This window comes from Neodiprion virginianus, chromosome 2 (genome assembly GCF_021901495.1).
Source record: "Neodiprion virginianus isolate iyNeoVirg1 chromosome 2, iyNeoVirg1.1, whole genome shotgun sequence".
NCBI classification, from domain to species: Eukaryota; Metazoa; Arthropoda; class Insecta; order Hymenoptera; family Diprionidae; genus Neodiprion; species Neodiprion virginianus.
This window is the reverse complement of record NC_060878.1, coordinates 11691560-11703782: the sequence shown is the minus strand read 5'-3', so window position 1 is coordinate 11703782 and position 12223 is coordinate 11691560. Positions and strand designations below refer to the sequence as shown.

The window sequence follows — 12223 nt, the reverse complement described above, 5'->3', positions numbered from 1 at the left end:
ACTTCGTGAAAATAACGATTTTTTTTCGCTCACATTATTCTAAACTGATTTAATGTTATAAAATGAAAGTTAAACTTTTGGCACGCTGTTTTCGATGCTTTGATATAATTTTAGAAATGCGAATTGATTGTACATTCTAGTATATTCGTATAACATTTAGATCGAAGCACAATTAACAACCTATGTCCTGCTTCCGTCAATACTGTCAATTATGGTCGAATAAAACTGATTGCTCTCTTGAAATTTATCTCTACTATACACAAAGATCAGTGTTTCATGGTCTGTGTCTTCGGCTTTTGTCCTGGTGTAGCTAGAGCGTTGGCATCGGTCATATTTTCCCGTAAAAGTTTCATTTGCTGTAAGGCAAGCTTTGCTAATCGGCCTTCGGGCGTCCCAGTTGGTTCCAAAAGTAGATTTGACAACGCCTTTCGCAGTAGATTTTGAGCTTCCTTCAATTGTAACGACAATTCTAACGGTGATATTTCACGTGCGGCGTAATTCTTTTTTGCTATCAATGCTGTTGCCAAATGCATTTCGTACAGCCGTATTCCTGTAATAAAATATCGACGTAATTAAACAGATTGCACTAACAAAGATAAATCTACGTCAAACTGCTAGAGATAAAAATGACTGTGGCGATATTGAAATCAAATTTCTTTTACAGTTTTTTATTCATTGTAAGTATATTATGATTTTATGTTTGAAGAACTACATTTCTTCATGAGAAAACCGGTACTATATCACGTCATTACAGACAGGAGGTGTTCACTCATAAACCGGGTGACAAACGATTGCAATGATTTCAAGTGATTTCAAGGGATTTTAAAGTGACTGCTTCCCCAAGTGGTTGGCGATTGAAACAAGTGAATATCCTCTCGATTACGCATTGTGCCTAATACAAATTCTATTAGAACCCGTCGGAGAGCAATATGGTGTCGCATTGGATGATCAGCTGATCGTTCTAGCCTTCTTTTCAGCGAATTTGTTCGAATATGAGAGACAGAAAACTCTGTACAAGCGGTTACACATTTTTTTATGTCTAGAGTTAATAATAATTAAAATACTCGTGGAAATACGTTGAAGTAAACGTATATTTCCTGCTACTAGCTGACATCATTCGACATTTTGACGCCCACACTTTGGATCATAGCAGGTTGATTGCAAAAAAAAATTACATCGTTAAATTTCTACAATGTATTAATTATGAATAAGGTTTCGTTATTTGAGTTAATACCGTACATTATTAGAAATTGAATTGACCTTTTTGACGTGAAATCCCTGGTTCGACAATATCGAGAACGGCCAGACCTTCTCTGTGAAGGTTCAGTATGCGTTCCAAAATCTTTTTTCGCGGGTTAATGGCTGACATCTCTTTTCTGTAGTTGACCAGTAATTTTTCCTTCAAATCCAAGGCTAAGTAATGATTCGTGTGAACGGTGAGTAATAATTTCGTTAGCAAAGATTCAAGTGCCTGTAATCGTAATATGATGAATTGTACTTTCCGTCCAATCAATCATTATCTATGTGTATTGAATGACACTGAATGATATTGAATGAACTGATTTTTCACGATTCACTCATTCTAAATCTGCATAATAGCTACGTGGTCAACATCTTATAAGTAAAATTGAGTAAAGTGATACATTAGTTTCAATTGATGAAGTCGGAAGTACAAGTCGACAACTTGACTAATTACATATTTATAGAATAGTCATTTAATAAAGATAACATGGCAATTGCAAGTGGTGGAGGCTAGTGGCCAATCGGTTTGGCATAAAATAGTTCAATTCATAATGATATAGAATGTTGAATTTCTAAAGAGAAATACATTTTTTCGAACTTCTACAGAATCGATAATTTGCCACGTACCTTTGTATCGAAGTTTTCAGTATTCTCAATGAGAGAACGTGTTAAATTCAACGTGGTCTTGATCATTTTGCCGCTGAGGAGTGATTTGCATCGTTCGCATTGCCATTTTGTTTTAAGACCATACGGATTCGACGTTAAAGGATTTTGAATCCCAACGTATCCCTGACGACATCGAGGACAAATCAATGAACTCAAGTTGGACTTTAACTCAAAAGGATCCCTACATAATGTACATTCACACTCGAAGTATTTCCCTTCTCGAAGATTCTCACGCCGCTTTGCACTGCCCTGAATGTATGTACATACAAGTTATCAGTAAAAATTTTTATCCTTCGTGTAGGGGTTGTAAGGACAATATGACGTCGTGATTGTGTGATCAGCTTATCGGTATGGATAAATTCAATGAATACCAATGCATAGAAAACCTCGCGCACGCTGTTGGAGCCTCATATGAGGTATATGGCATTTTGTACATTTTTTTTACAATCAAATACAATCCAGTCGGTGTGTCACGTATTCATTGTCACGAGATAACGTCTATCGAATTTAAGGGACCCAAACAGTTCGAAAACTTACCAGTAAAGAACCTGTATAATTGAAATAAATAGTTGCCCCTTTCTTGATGTCTACACTGGCGTAAATTGCCAGCTCATCGCGTTCGTCTACTGTGAGGTGCGTGTTGCCTCGGCAGTTATGAGCCATGAGTGCAGCTTTTGTGTAAAGCCCTCTCAAAAGGTGGCCTTCTAATTCTGATTCGCCCGAGGGCCTCAATTCGAAACTGTTCACGTCTAAAATCCCACATATTCGTTGCATCAATTCTGAAGTTTCACTATCGTCCGGCACCAATCGAAGTTTATGCAAAACCTATCGCAATAAAATGAATTCAAAACCGTACTTAGTCTTGAGAATCTTTCATGCCTCAAAAGAAATCAGCGTTGAAACACAACTAGAGGATAACGTTATTAGTTACACATAGGATCATGCTATTTAAATGTGAATTAGGGTGAAACGATGGCTTCGGAAATGATAATCAGTGGATCGATTTGGGTAAATTTAATAAATACCAAAATACAGAACTCAGCTTGCGAATTGTCGAAGCTTAATTTTTTGACATTGAGTCGCCGTATAGATCAAAATATGCAAAACCTAATAACTTTTATAATTAAATACGATGGCCATGACAGTTGGTATAGTATTATCACTGCGACAAGACGGTCTCTTCCGAATTTAACAATCCAATCGACAGTTTATCACTTACTTGAACAACAGTCTGTTCTCTAATACTCCAAATATGGGTTCCCCTTCTTTCTTTCACGTGATCTTCCATCAGGTCAATATGTTTCCATAATTCTGTCTCAGTTTGCCTGAGAAGCCAGAGACGTAGCGGCAGCAATACAGTCGAATGATCCGAGATTTTGGACGAATACAATTGATTTGAGCGAAAAAGTGAACATTCGGCGTTTTTGTGATACCCTGGAACGAGCTACAACAATTTAACAACGTCGCGAAATTTTTTTAACGAATGTAGGCTTACCTCGCAAGCAGGTTGGCAGAGTGGAGCAACCTTACACTTTGTACAATTGTAACGTTTCAACTCTGGTTGCATGATTGGTTTGTGACAATTAAAGCAAAGTGAACCTTCGAAGAAAGCAGTTGGACCAACACTCACTGGACTTTCGCGAAGAATTACTTCTCCAGCAACCAAATCTTTCTCGGCTATCATGTACCTGGAATTCAATCATTCAATTCCTGATTTCGTCAAACATTTTAATGCCTCGGGATCATTTGTACAAAATATGACGTATAGTATGGAAAGTTATAGTACCTTCCAAGTTTTTCAGATTTCGCAATTCGATATTTCAAAAAAACTTGCGCAGGCGCATCCTGCGTTTCTCTGTCGTTCACCATCCTATTTTTTTTTATGCCGCAGCTGGGAATGAGATTCAAATTAGATACTGTAACTGTACACCTTAATTTGAATTCCTACGATTCATTTTTTGTCTAATCTGCTCGTTCAACAATTGTTTACTTGCTTTGACTGTTGTCGGTATATGGTGATAAAAGTAATTTCATTGTAAATATGAATATTACCCTGATATTAAATATCCAATACATAATTAAACAAGGTTCAAAATAATATTTTCAAATGGATGGGATAATTACTGTACGTACCAATGATGCCAAAAACGAATCTTTCAAGGGAATGCGACTATCCAATCCGATTTTGAATAGTTTAACTGTTGTTCTTCTCAAATTTTGTGCGCAATTAATGAAGCGTTTCAAGATGAAATTCACGTATGGTCAAAACGAGTTGGTATAACAAATGAAGCCTACTTTCAGTTTCTCACATCCATCAACTGTATAATCGCGCAATTACGCACCATTTACACACATGCGGTATAATAATTGTATAAAAACTCGACTGTCGTATTTTGGTTCTCGAATAAAACTGACTGGACCGTAAGCAATTATAGTGCCAAGCTAAGCTTCGGCCTAACAATAAGCATCAAGTTCTTGAGCTCGACTTCGCGGTGCGGGGCTCGAGTTGAACTTACTTAGACTATAAGGTGTCTGGATTTTGTGCCGAAGTAATCCGATGGGGAGTTTATTTTAGGCAAATCATACCTACTCTGTGCTTCTGCATATACATATACATATGTACAGCTATTAGCTATGCATTCTGAATAGGGTAGCTTCTTCTCCTTATTTCTAATTTCTTTTTTCCTTTAGCACAGGTATTTTCTATACAATGACGTATATCTTGAAAAGATTAGGATTCGAAATTTTATAAAACCATAAAACACATTACATTACTGGCCGTTCCCTAAAATTAGAGCTCTTACGATAAAACTTTTCCCGAGGTCTCAAATGATTTTATTTTTTCCTCAGCAATAATATTAACCACCAGGTCAAAGAAAGGAGAAAGGAGTAACCGCATAACTTGTCCCCTATTTCTGTCAGCACCATCTCATAACTGTTGCGGCAATCTCTTAACACAATCTTTGGCCTGTTCGTGCTTTTTGTCACGTGTCGTCATGTATTCTGGGTGTTCTTGAGCAAAGTACGGTTTATATAAGATATTTACTAGACGGAATCGTCTATATAACGTCGTTACAATTGTGAAAATATTTGCGAAGTTGAATCAACTTATCTTGAAGGAACATTTAATAGAAACCAAAACCCGATAAAATTCATAGTTAATTTTAAGCCTAATCGTTATAATCAAATTAGCCAATGGATGAGAGAGAATTTTTTAAATAAAATAAGAAAATTTCTCTGTACATAGATAAAAAAATGTATCAAATATAAAATAAAAACCAATTCAAGAAATATATATTTATGAATGTCAGTTCAAACAAATAATGTATTTATCATGATACACCGTTTACTAAAAATAATGCGACACACAGAAATGTGTGTTTGGTATTGATTCTTCAAGCTTCTGATTGTTACTGTATAGACTGATGTCTGTAGTCTAAAATTAACCCGCGACAGTTCATCAGTCGCCTCTCAACTACTACAGATACTTCTAGAGACCGAAATCTCGAGATGTAACGAGGTTCAGCTGCACTGTTCTTTGGCAGGGTTAGCGCGAATATATTTAAGGTGTAGATTCGGAGGAGCGTAGAGTGTGCTTCATTCAAACAGTATCCGATTTTCCACGGCAAGAGTCAGACTGCCGCAACAAGTAGCGCAACTTATAGTTGACACTTCGTTCACTGTTCCTTAAACAGTTTTCGGTTAAAGATTTTTTCGCGCCAAATAATGTCCTCGCCACCTGAACTGGTAATTTCTCTTTTTTATAGGCGTTTTCACAAATGGTAGTTTCATGTCAAATAATTTAATGTATATGTCATTGATGTGCACCGATTGATTCGCAATATCGTCGCCTGTGTGTTTAAATATAGGTAGTAGCCGAAGGCTCTGGAGGACCATGTGCAAGTTGTGGGGCAGCAAACTGCAAGTTTAAATGTTCTGGTTGTTTCAAAGCCTGGTACTGTTCTGAAGATCACAGAGCCGGTGATTATGAGAATCACAAAAAACTTTGCGATAAGCCTTACAAAATTCTAAAGAACGAGGAATTCGGAAGGTAAGTACGACTGTTTATCGAAATTCAGGTGAGAGTCGTCGTCCCCTATTTACACTTGTAATACGCGATTGATCCTATGAGAACCATTGAACCCAGAATACGCAAACTTGTGGTAACAAATATTGTAAAGTCACCACCAACGATTCCCTCACGGAAAAAAATCCCAACTTGGGTGTAAATTCGCACCCCAAACTCATAGATAATGCTAATTTCCCGTAAGAAAAAAGTTAGGTTTACGAATTTACACCCAAGTTGGGCTTTTTTTCCGTGAGGCTTATGCTGTGTTTATTTATAAAAGCGGTTTTCTGCAGCATATTTTACGTCTATTCGACAACGCGTGCAAAACGTTTTATATGCCGCTTAATATTGGGAAATTTTACCAGAAACAATCAGCTGATTTTTCAACGTACGTCGCGATGTTGCCCGAATTATGCCCACATTTAGGATCCCAGTAACGTTGCTATTAGACTGCATCATTATTACACATAATCATCTGAAATACGGTATATTTGAAACTCGAAGTCGAATAATCTTTTTGAAATGAGAACAGATGAGTCTATTTATTGAAAGTTTAAACAGGATAATGAAGCCTCTTCGAAAAGGTAAAAATATAATTTGACACTGCAGGTACGTTGTGGCTAATCGTGATTTGGAACCTGGCGAAGAGTTGTGGTCTGAAACAGCATTTGTCGTTGGACCGAAAGCGTTTAGCTACCCGCTTTGCCTTGGATGTTATTCGCCTTGGCCGCCTACAGGTCTCGAATCCACGGAGCGACCACTTTGCTCAAAATGTGGCTGGCCAGTCTGCGGGCCGGATTGCGAACTTTTGCCTTGTCATAAAGATTACGAGTGTCAAGTGAGCATTGTTGACTTTTTCATTCAATTATTCATTGATACTTCTTTTTGTGCCAAAAATTTTTCTCCCCGTTTTGTTGAGCAAGTGATTCGGTTTTTTTAAATACTTGCCCTGGATGCCATTGAATTTAAAATCTCCATATTCAAGTTTTCCAAATCGGTAAACGGAGATATTTCCACAGGTTTTTGCAGCTTCGGGGGAGAAATTTAATGTCATCGCAGCGATTGATGGTGACACTGTTAATGCATCCCCTCAACTGGACTGCGTGAGTCCATTGAGACTGCTTATTGCTTCTGAGAAAGACCCGATAAGATGGATGACCGAGGTGAAAGATATGGAGGCACACAATTTGAAGAGGTCGCAGCAACTCGAGTGGAAAAGATCTCAGGTTAACATAGTAGAATACCTTCGTTCCCGCTGTAAACTTGACAGGTACAATACACACTCTGAAATTTATAAAATGTATGTATCAGTGGCAAATTTTAATAGTTGTATGACCCCTTAAAAAGTTAAACATAGACAGAGAAACCGATATCGGGCACAGTTGCTCAACCCAGTAAAACAAAACGAATTGAATGGGGTTCAGTACGTCCAAAAATGGAATTAACTTGAATTGAACCGAATTGAACAGACTTGTGTGGCAATCGTTATGAATTTATTTTGATTTATTTTAATTGTTTTAATTCTAGTTAATTCCGTTTTTGCCGTATTCCATTCGATTGGGTTTACTGGGATATGTAAATGATGACTCTTTTTGCGATCGTCAGATGGAAACGAGATTTTTAATATTTATGGAAAATTGATTATAGATTTTCAGAGGATGAACTTCACACCGCTTGTGGTATCCTCGAGATTAACAGTCACGAAGTCAGAAGCCCGTCAGGCTACAGTGCCAAGGCGTTGTACCCGATCACGGCCATGATGAATCACTCTTGTGTTTCTAATACCACCCACAGTATTTCGCCTGATAATTACAGGTAATTTTCGATAATCAGTATGAATTACAGCTTACACTTTATGTTGGATGAATATTATAAGTAAGGAAGTAGCGATCGACACAAAATTTGGAGTTATTGGTATCCGACGTACCATTTTCTGCCGTTTTGGGATTTAAAACATAAGAAGATCACATCTGGTAGCACAAAAATTGTATACGGCACTAATCGTGTTGTATTTAGTTATGAAATTCATTCTTAGCCGACACTTCATTTATTATTAATTCAATGTAATACATTAAAAGTGTAGTACCGCTTATGCGAAGTTTTTGGTCCTTTTGTGTTCGTTAAAATTAGCCAAAACCGAGGCTGGAACTGCACCCAGCTGATCACCAAGTGCGCCGCCATATTGAACAGCCATATCTCAAAACCTTATTAGCGATTCCTCATTTAAAAACCTGTCATTTTTCAACAATTGTCTCTCTGATCGTAGGATTTGCGTTAGAACAACGACGAAGGTACAACGAGGAAGTGAATTGTATGGCAGCTACACGCATAGCTTATTACCAACAATTTTACGCCGTGAGCAACTCCGCGAGAGCAAGTACTTCGACTGTGCCTGCAGACGGTGTTCCGATCCGACGGAGCTCGGTACTCACATGTCGTCGTTGAAATGCAACAAATGTGATAACGGAGTGATTTTGTCCCTCGATTCATTGGGTGAGTTCACGAGATCCCTCAATTCGGAAATCGCCGTTTACTTCCTGTCGAAAATTATTTTCAGAAACTCACATGAACTTTTACGAATTTACTCAAAATATAAATCTCTTACAGTTTCCAGTTCTTGAAAAAAATCTCTGGTAAATTCTAATAACTCATAGGAATTATCTTGGCATATCTCAATTTCCTAAGCTTATAGAAAAAGTTTGATATTTTTGTTTAACATTTCTAGAAAGATGTTATAATTCTAAATACATTGGAAATATTTTTTGGAAGAAATATCCACATTTTTTAACTACGTTTCCGAAAAATTAATCACACTTGATTCTTAAAAATTTTGATATCTCTCGAAAACCCGCATCCTTGCAGTTTTCCATTACGCGATGCAGTAAAAAAAAAAAATTATGCAGAAACACCAGAATTTGGATTTGTTCAGATCTGAACACTTTAGAAAATGAACAATAGAAAATGAAGTTCTAAAAGGAAACCTAAAAGAGTACCATCTTTTGAGAAATTGTCTACAGTAATACTCTTACACATACGAAACTTCTGAGATTTTTTTTACCAGATTAGGTATTTAACTATAAAAGTGGATAAAAGTGAGGAAGTTAAATTAAAGACCAACATCTTGATGATAATGCATATGGGGCATGCCATTTCAACTCGAGCTTTATATTTTTTATTTTTCCCGAATTTTTTTTTTTTGATGTGGTAGGACCTCAAGTATATCTAAATGCATTTTTTCTAGATTTTTCTGAAAAATCCCCTGCAAACAATGATTGTCGAAATTCGTGAAAATCGTGTTAGCGAAGAATCCGAAAAAATACCACAAATGCTACATTCTATTCCGATTATTTCGGAATGATATTCAGGATGGTAAACGATCCCCTTCTCGACCAAAACGCGAAACATGTAATTTTTTTACATGAATTATTAAAATTACGTCTCAAATTTTTTTGGTCAACGAAAATTCTTGAAAACTTCCTTGAAAAGTAACGGCGCTATTTTTGATATTTTCAAATACAAGTTTATAGACTTTTTAAACTATTTTAAGAAATCAAAAAATTATAAAACTTGACCTAAATACAAGCGTGGCATAAAATAAAATTTTCATGTTACGACTTTTGACAGTCGTTATACAGACAAAAATATGAGGGTCAGGACTTGGTCAAGTTGATATGGAATTTCCTATATAATAACCGCGTTCAGTATGATGTTTATTATACTGACTGTATCAAACGGAATGAATAAACCTATCCATTGACTAATGCAAGGGTATTTTATGCAGATCCCGAAAGTACGTGGAAGTGCACGCATTGTCCGTTCACGACGGGAGGACAAGCGATTAGGCGTGTGTTGAGTATCATTCAGGCGGAAGTGGACGATGTCGAACAGGCAACTTGCAATGACGGCGGTACTGCGATCGAAGCAAGAGAATCACTCATCAAAAAGTATCGCTCAGTTTTGCATCCGCAACACGCGTTTAACATAAGTTTAATGTAAATATTCTTATAATAGTAAAAGAACATAGACAAAGTTTTTTCCTGCTACATTATGTGAAATGGCGTGATGCAAGCTGCACGTTCGAATTACTTTCAGGTATTCGTTGAATCAACTTTACGGACGATGCGAAGGATATGAATTTGACGATCTACCAGACGTTGTTTTGGAACACAAGGTAGATATATGCAGATCTCTTCTCCGGGCATTGGACGTCATAGAACCAGGTTACTCACGATTTAGAGGTCAGTATAAATAGCGTAATCTGGTACGATACACTGGTGGAAAGCAAGATACGAAAACTTGTGAATTAGATTCATGATTCTAGAAGGTATATTATTATTCATTGACATAAAGAGTTGATTTAATCATTGTCAAGCCCTAGATAAAACGTAAAGCAAGATTAAGAAGCACTGATCGTGCCAAAGATTTTTTCGGCCTCCATTCAATTAAATTTGAATAGATGATAAAAAAAACGGCTTGTCAAGTGAATGTGTAAATTTTTGGATACTTTGAAATGGTAAATCGTAATCATTTTTTTTTAAAACCTACTTGGGAAGTTCGACTTTCGAAACTTGTTTTCTCGTACAGAATAGTCTAACGATGCAATAATTATCGATATTATGTATTCAGGAATGACTTTATACGAACTACATGCACCGCTGTTGGTTTTGGCCAAGAATTTGTTTCATACTGGGACGATAGATGAGGCAAGTCTGAAGAGTAAGATGATAGAGGCAGCGGAAATTCTGAAGGAAGCAGCACGCATTCTAATGTTGGAGTATCCAAACACTGTCGAAAGGCAGATTGGTGAAGTGGCAGTTCAGTCTTTGGGGGAATTGGAAGCCTCTATAAAAAATACGTAAATCCTATCGTCGCAAATAACCGAAAATATTTGTAATGAATGATCTTCACATCAGAGAATTAACAACTGCCTCTGACAACTATTGAATTTTAGACATTTTTGCTAAAGGGATAATGAAAATCACTACTTGCGATTTAAAAAAACGGATGTACTAATTACTCTAAACTAAAGGATGGTAGAGGAGTATGTCATGTTTGCTTATTTCAGTGAATCGACATCAGAGCAGTCAAGTTAAAAATGAAACATAATCCGCGGTCATCTTACTGAAAAAGGTTGATCCGAATTAAAGAAGTTTTGCACCAAAGGCTGGTCTAGCATACTGCGTAAGGAACGTGTTAAAGTCTGATTTGAAGAACTTTTGTTGCTGGAAATATGTGATTGACATGTAACTCTGAAAGTCACGTAATAACGTATTCAGTTTTACAATAAGCATAGTTAATCAGTTTGTTATATTTACAAAATAAAGTTATACATATATTTAAAAGATCTGATTTAATATGTCATTATATACGCTATATTCGCATACATACCATGTATATTTACGAGAAAAATCAATTGCGCATAGCTTGGCGTCGCTGCGATAAGTCGAGCAAAATATAATTATGCTGTGTCTCTTTGCATTTCAGAGTGAACCTACAGGAGACACTTTAAATATACCAAATGTTCGCCTATCGCGAATATTTCGGAAAAACTTGGGGTATCCGAACAAGTTTTCTAAGCACGCTAATTTTTATGTGAATAGAATTTTCGGAAACACAATCTTTGAGGGTGACACACACTGACAGAATAGTTCGTACTTGTGTATATTGTGGTTTTGGATAGTGATAGAATACGATCATTCATTGGAAGTCTAGCGAAGATATAACAAGAGGTCGGACTTGATCTAACTTTGGTCATTCAACCTCAGCGTGCATCGAATAATCGTTCGAACGCTCAAGTTTTTAACCAGAAAAAAACCGACATATGAATAAATTTTGTCGTCTTCCGTCCCTGATACTCGCGATGTGACCGGGACCGGGTTGAGATAAACGCGAGTGTCAGTTTATTCTGCTGTTAGTATTCCTGCTGAATGCAGTAAAGTAAATTCGAATTTTGGAACAATGATAAATTCTAATAATGATATATCGCAATCTGTGGATAATAACAATAGAAAACTGTCGAATGATAGTCTATCGAATCCGTGAATCAATTCGTATCGTCGACAGGTGTAATTATCGACACGTCTGCATGGAATGAATAAACACCTTAATTTTGTGAATCACTGAATTCACTGTATTTCATCAGCATACATATACATATATGTATGTTCCTTGTTTATTAATAGAAGATTTAAATATTTGATGTTATGTTTATCTTAAATGTTTAATTTGTGTTTTTGTTGATTCTGT

General features: G+C 36.6%; 2 protein-coding genes across 6 annotated transcripts; one reads left to right on the top strand and one right to left on the bottom strand.

Moving 5' to 3' along the window:
- Nucleotides 1-34: 34 nt before the first annotated feature.
- On the bottom strand, nucleotides 35-4181 carry LOC124298776 (SET domain-containing protein SmydA-8-like). Of its 5 annotated transcripts, none has more exons than XM_046751242.1 (8): nucleotides 4042-4181; nucleotides 3695-3799; nucleotides 3404-3596; nucleotides 3128-3352; nucleotides 2446-2733; nucleotides 1870-2157; nucleotides 1261-1471; nucleotides 35-550 (listed from the first exon to the last, which is right to left on the bottom strand). In XM_046751242.1, the coding sequence occupies exons 2-8, from the start codon at nucleotides 3775-3777 to the stop codon at nucleotides 267-269; spliced, it is 1572 nt and encodes a 523-aa protein (XP_046607198.1). In that variant the 5' UTR covers nucleotides 3778-3799; nucleotides 4042-4181; the 3' UTR covers nucleotides 35-266. The 5 variants fall into 5 exon arrangements, with proteins under 5 accessions (XP_046607198.1, XP_046607199.1, XP_046607203.1 ...); XM_046751243.1 differs by having other exon boundaries at nucleotides 3128-3298; XM_046751247.1 differs by lacking the exon at nucleotides 3128-3352.
- Nucleotides 4182-5514: 1333 nt separating this feature from the next.
- Nucleotides 5515-11319, top strand: LOC124298774 (SET domain-containing protein SmydA-8-like). The gene is made up of 9 exons (XM_046751239.1): nucleotides 5515-5655; nucleotides 5778-5959; nucleotides 6587-6815; nucleotides 6997-7247; nucleotides 7625-7792; nucleotides 8244-8470; nucleotides 9759-9969; nucleotides 10070-10215; nucleotides 10604-11319. The coding sequence occupies exons 1-9, from the start codon at nucleotides 5635-5637 to the stop codon at nucleotides 10834-10836; spliced, it is 1668 nt and encodes a 555-aa protein (XP_046607195.1). The 5' UTR covers nucleotides 5515-5634; the 3' UTR covers nucleotides 10837-11319.
- The last annotated feature ends 904 nt before the right edge of the window (nucleotides 11320-12223 follow it).

What these genes read in the sequence shown, in the direction of transcription:
- LOC124298774 (XM_046751239.1), top strand. Translation starts at nt 5,635, where the DNA reads ATGTCCTCGCCACCTGAACTG. An exon ending in TGTCCTCGCCACCTGAACTG is followed by an intron (nt 5,656 to 5,777) that starts GTAATTTCTCTT and finishes GTTTAAATATAG; the next exon opens with GTAGTAGCCGAAGGCTCTGG. An exon ending in TTTGTCCCTCGATTCATTGG is followed by an intron (nt 8,471 to 9,758) that starts GTGAGTTCACGA and finishes TATTTTATGCAG; the next exon opens with ATCCCGAAAGTACGTGGAAG.
- LOC124298776 (XM_046751242.1), bottom strand. Translation starts at nt 3,777, where the DNA reads ATGGTGAACGACAGAGAAACGCAGGATGCGCCTGCGCAAGTTTTTTTG. An exon ending in GAGAACAGACTGTTGTTCAA is followed by an intron (nt 2,734 to 3,127) that starts GTAAGTGATAAA and finishes TTATTGCGATAG; the next exon opens with GTTTTGCATAAACTTCGATT. An exon ending in CTGAAAACTTCGATACAAAG is followed by an intron (nt 1,472 to 1,869) that starts GTACGTGGCAAA and finishes TTACGATTACAG; the next exon opens with GCACTTGAATCTTTGCTAAC.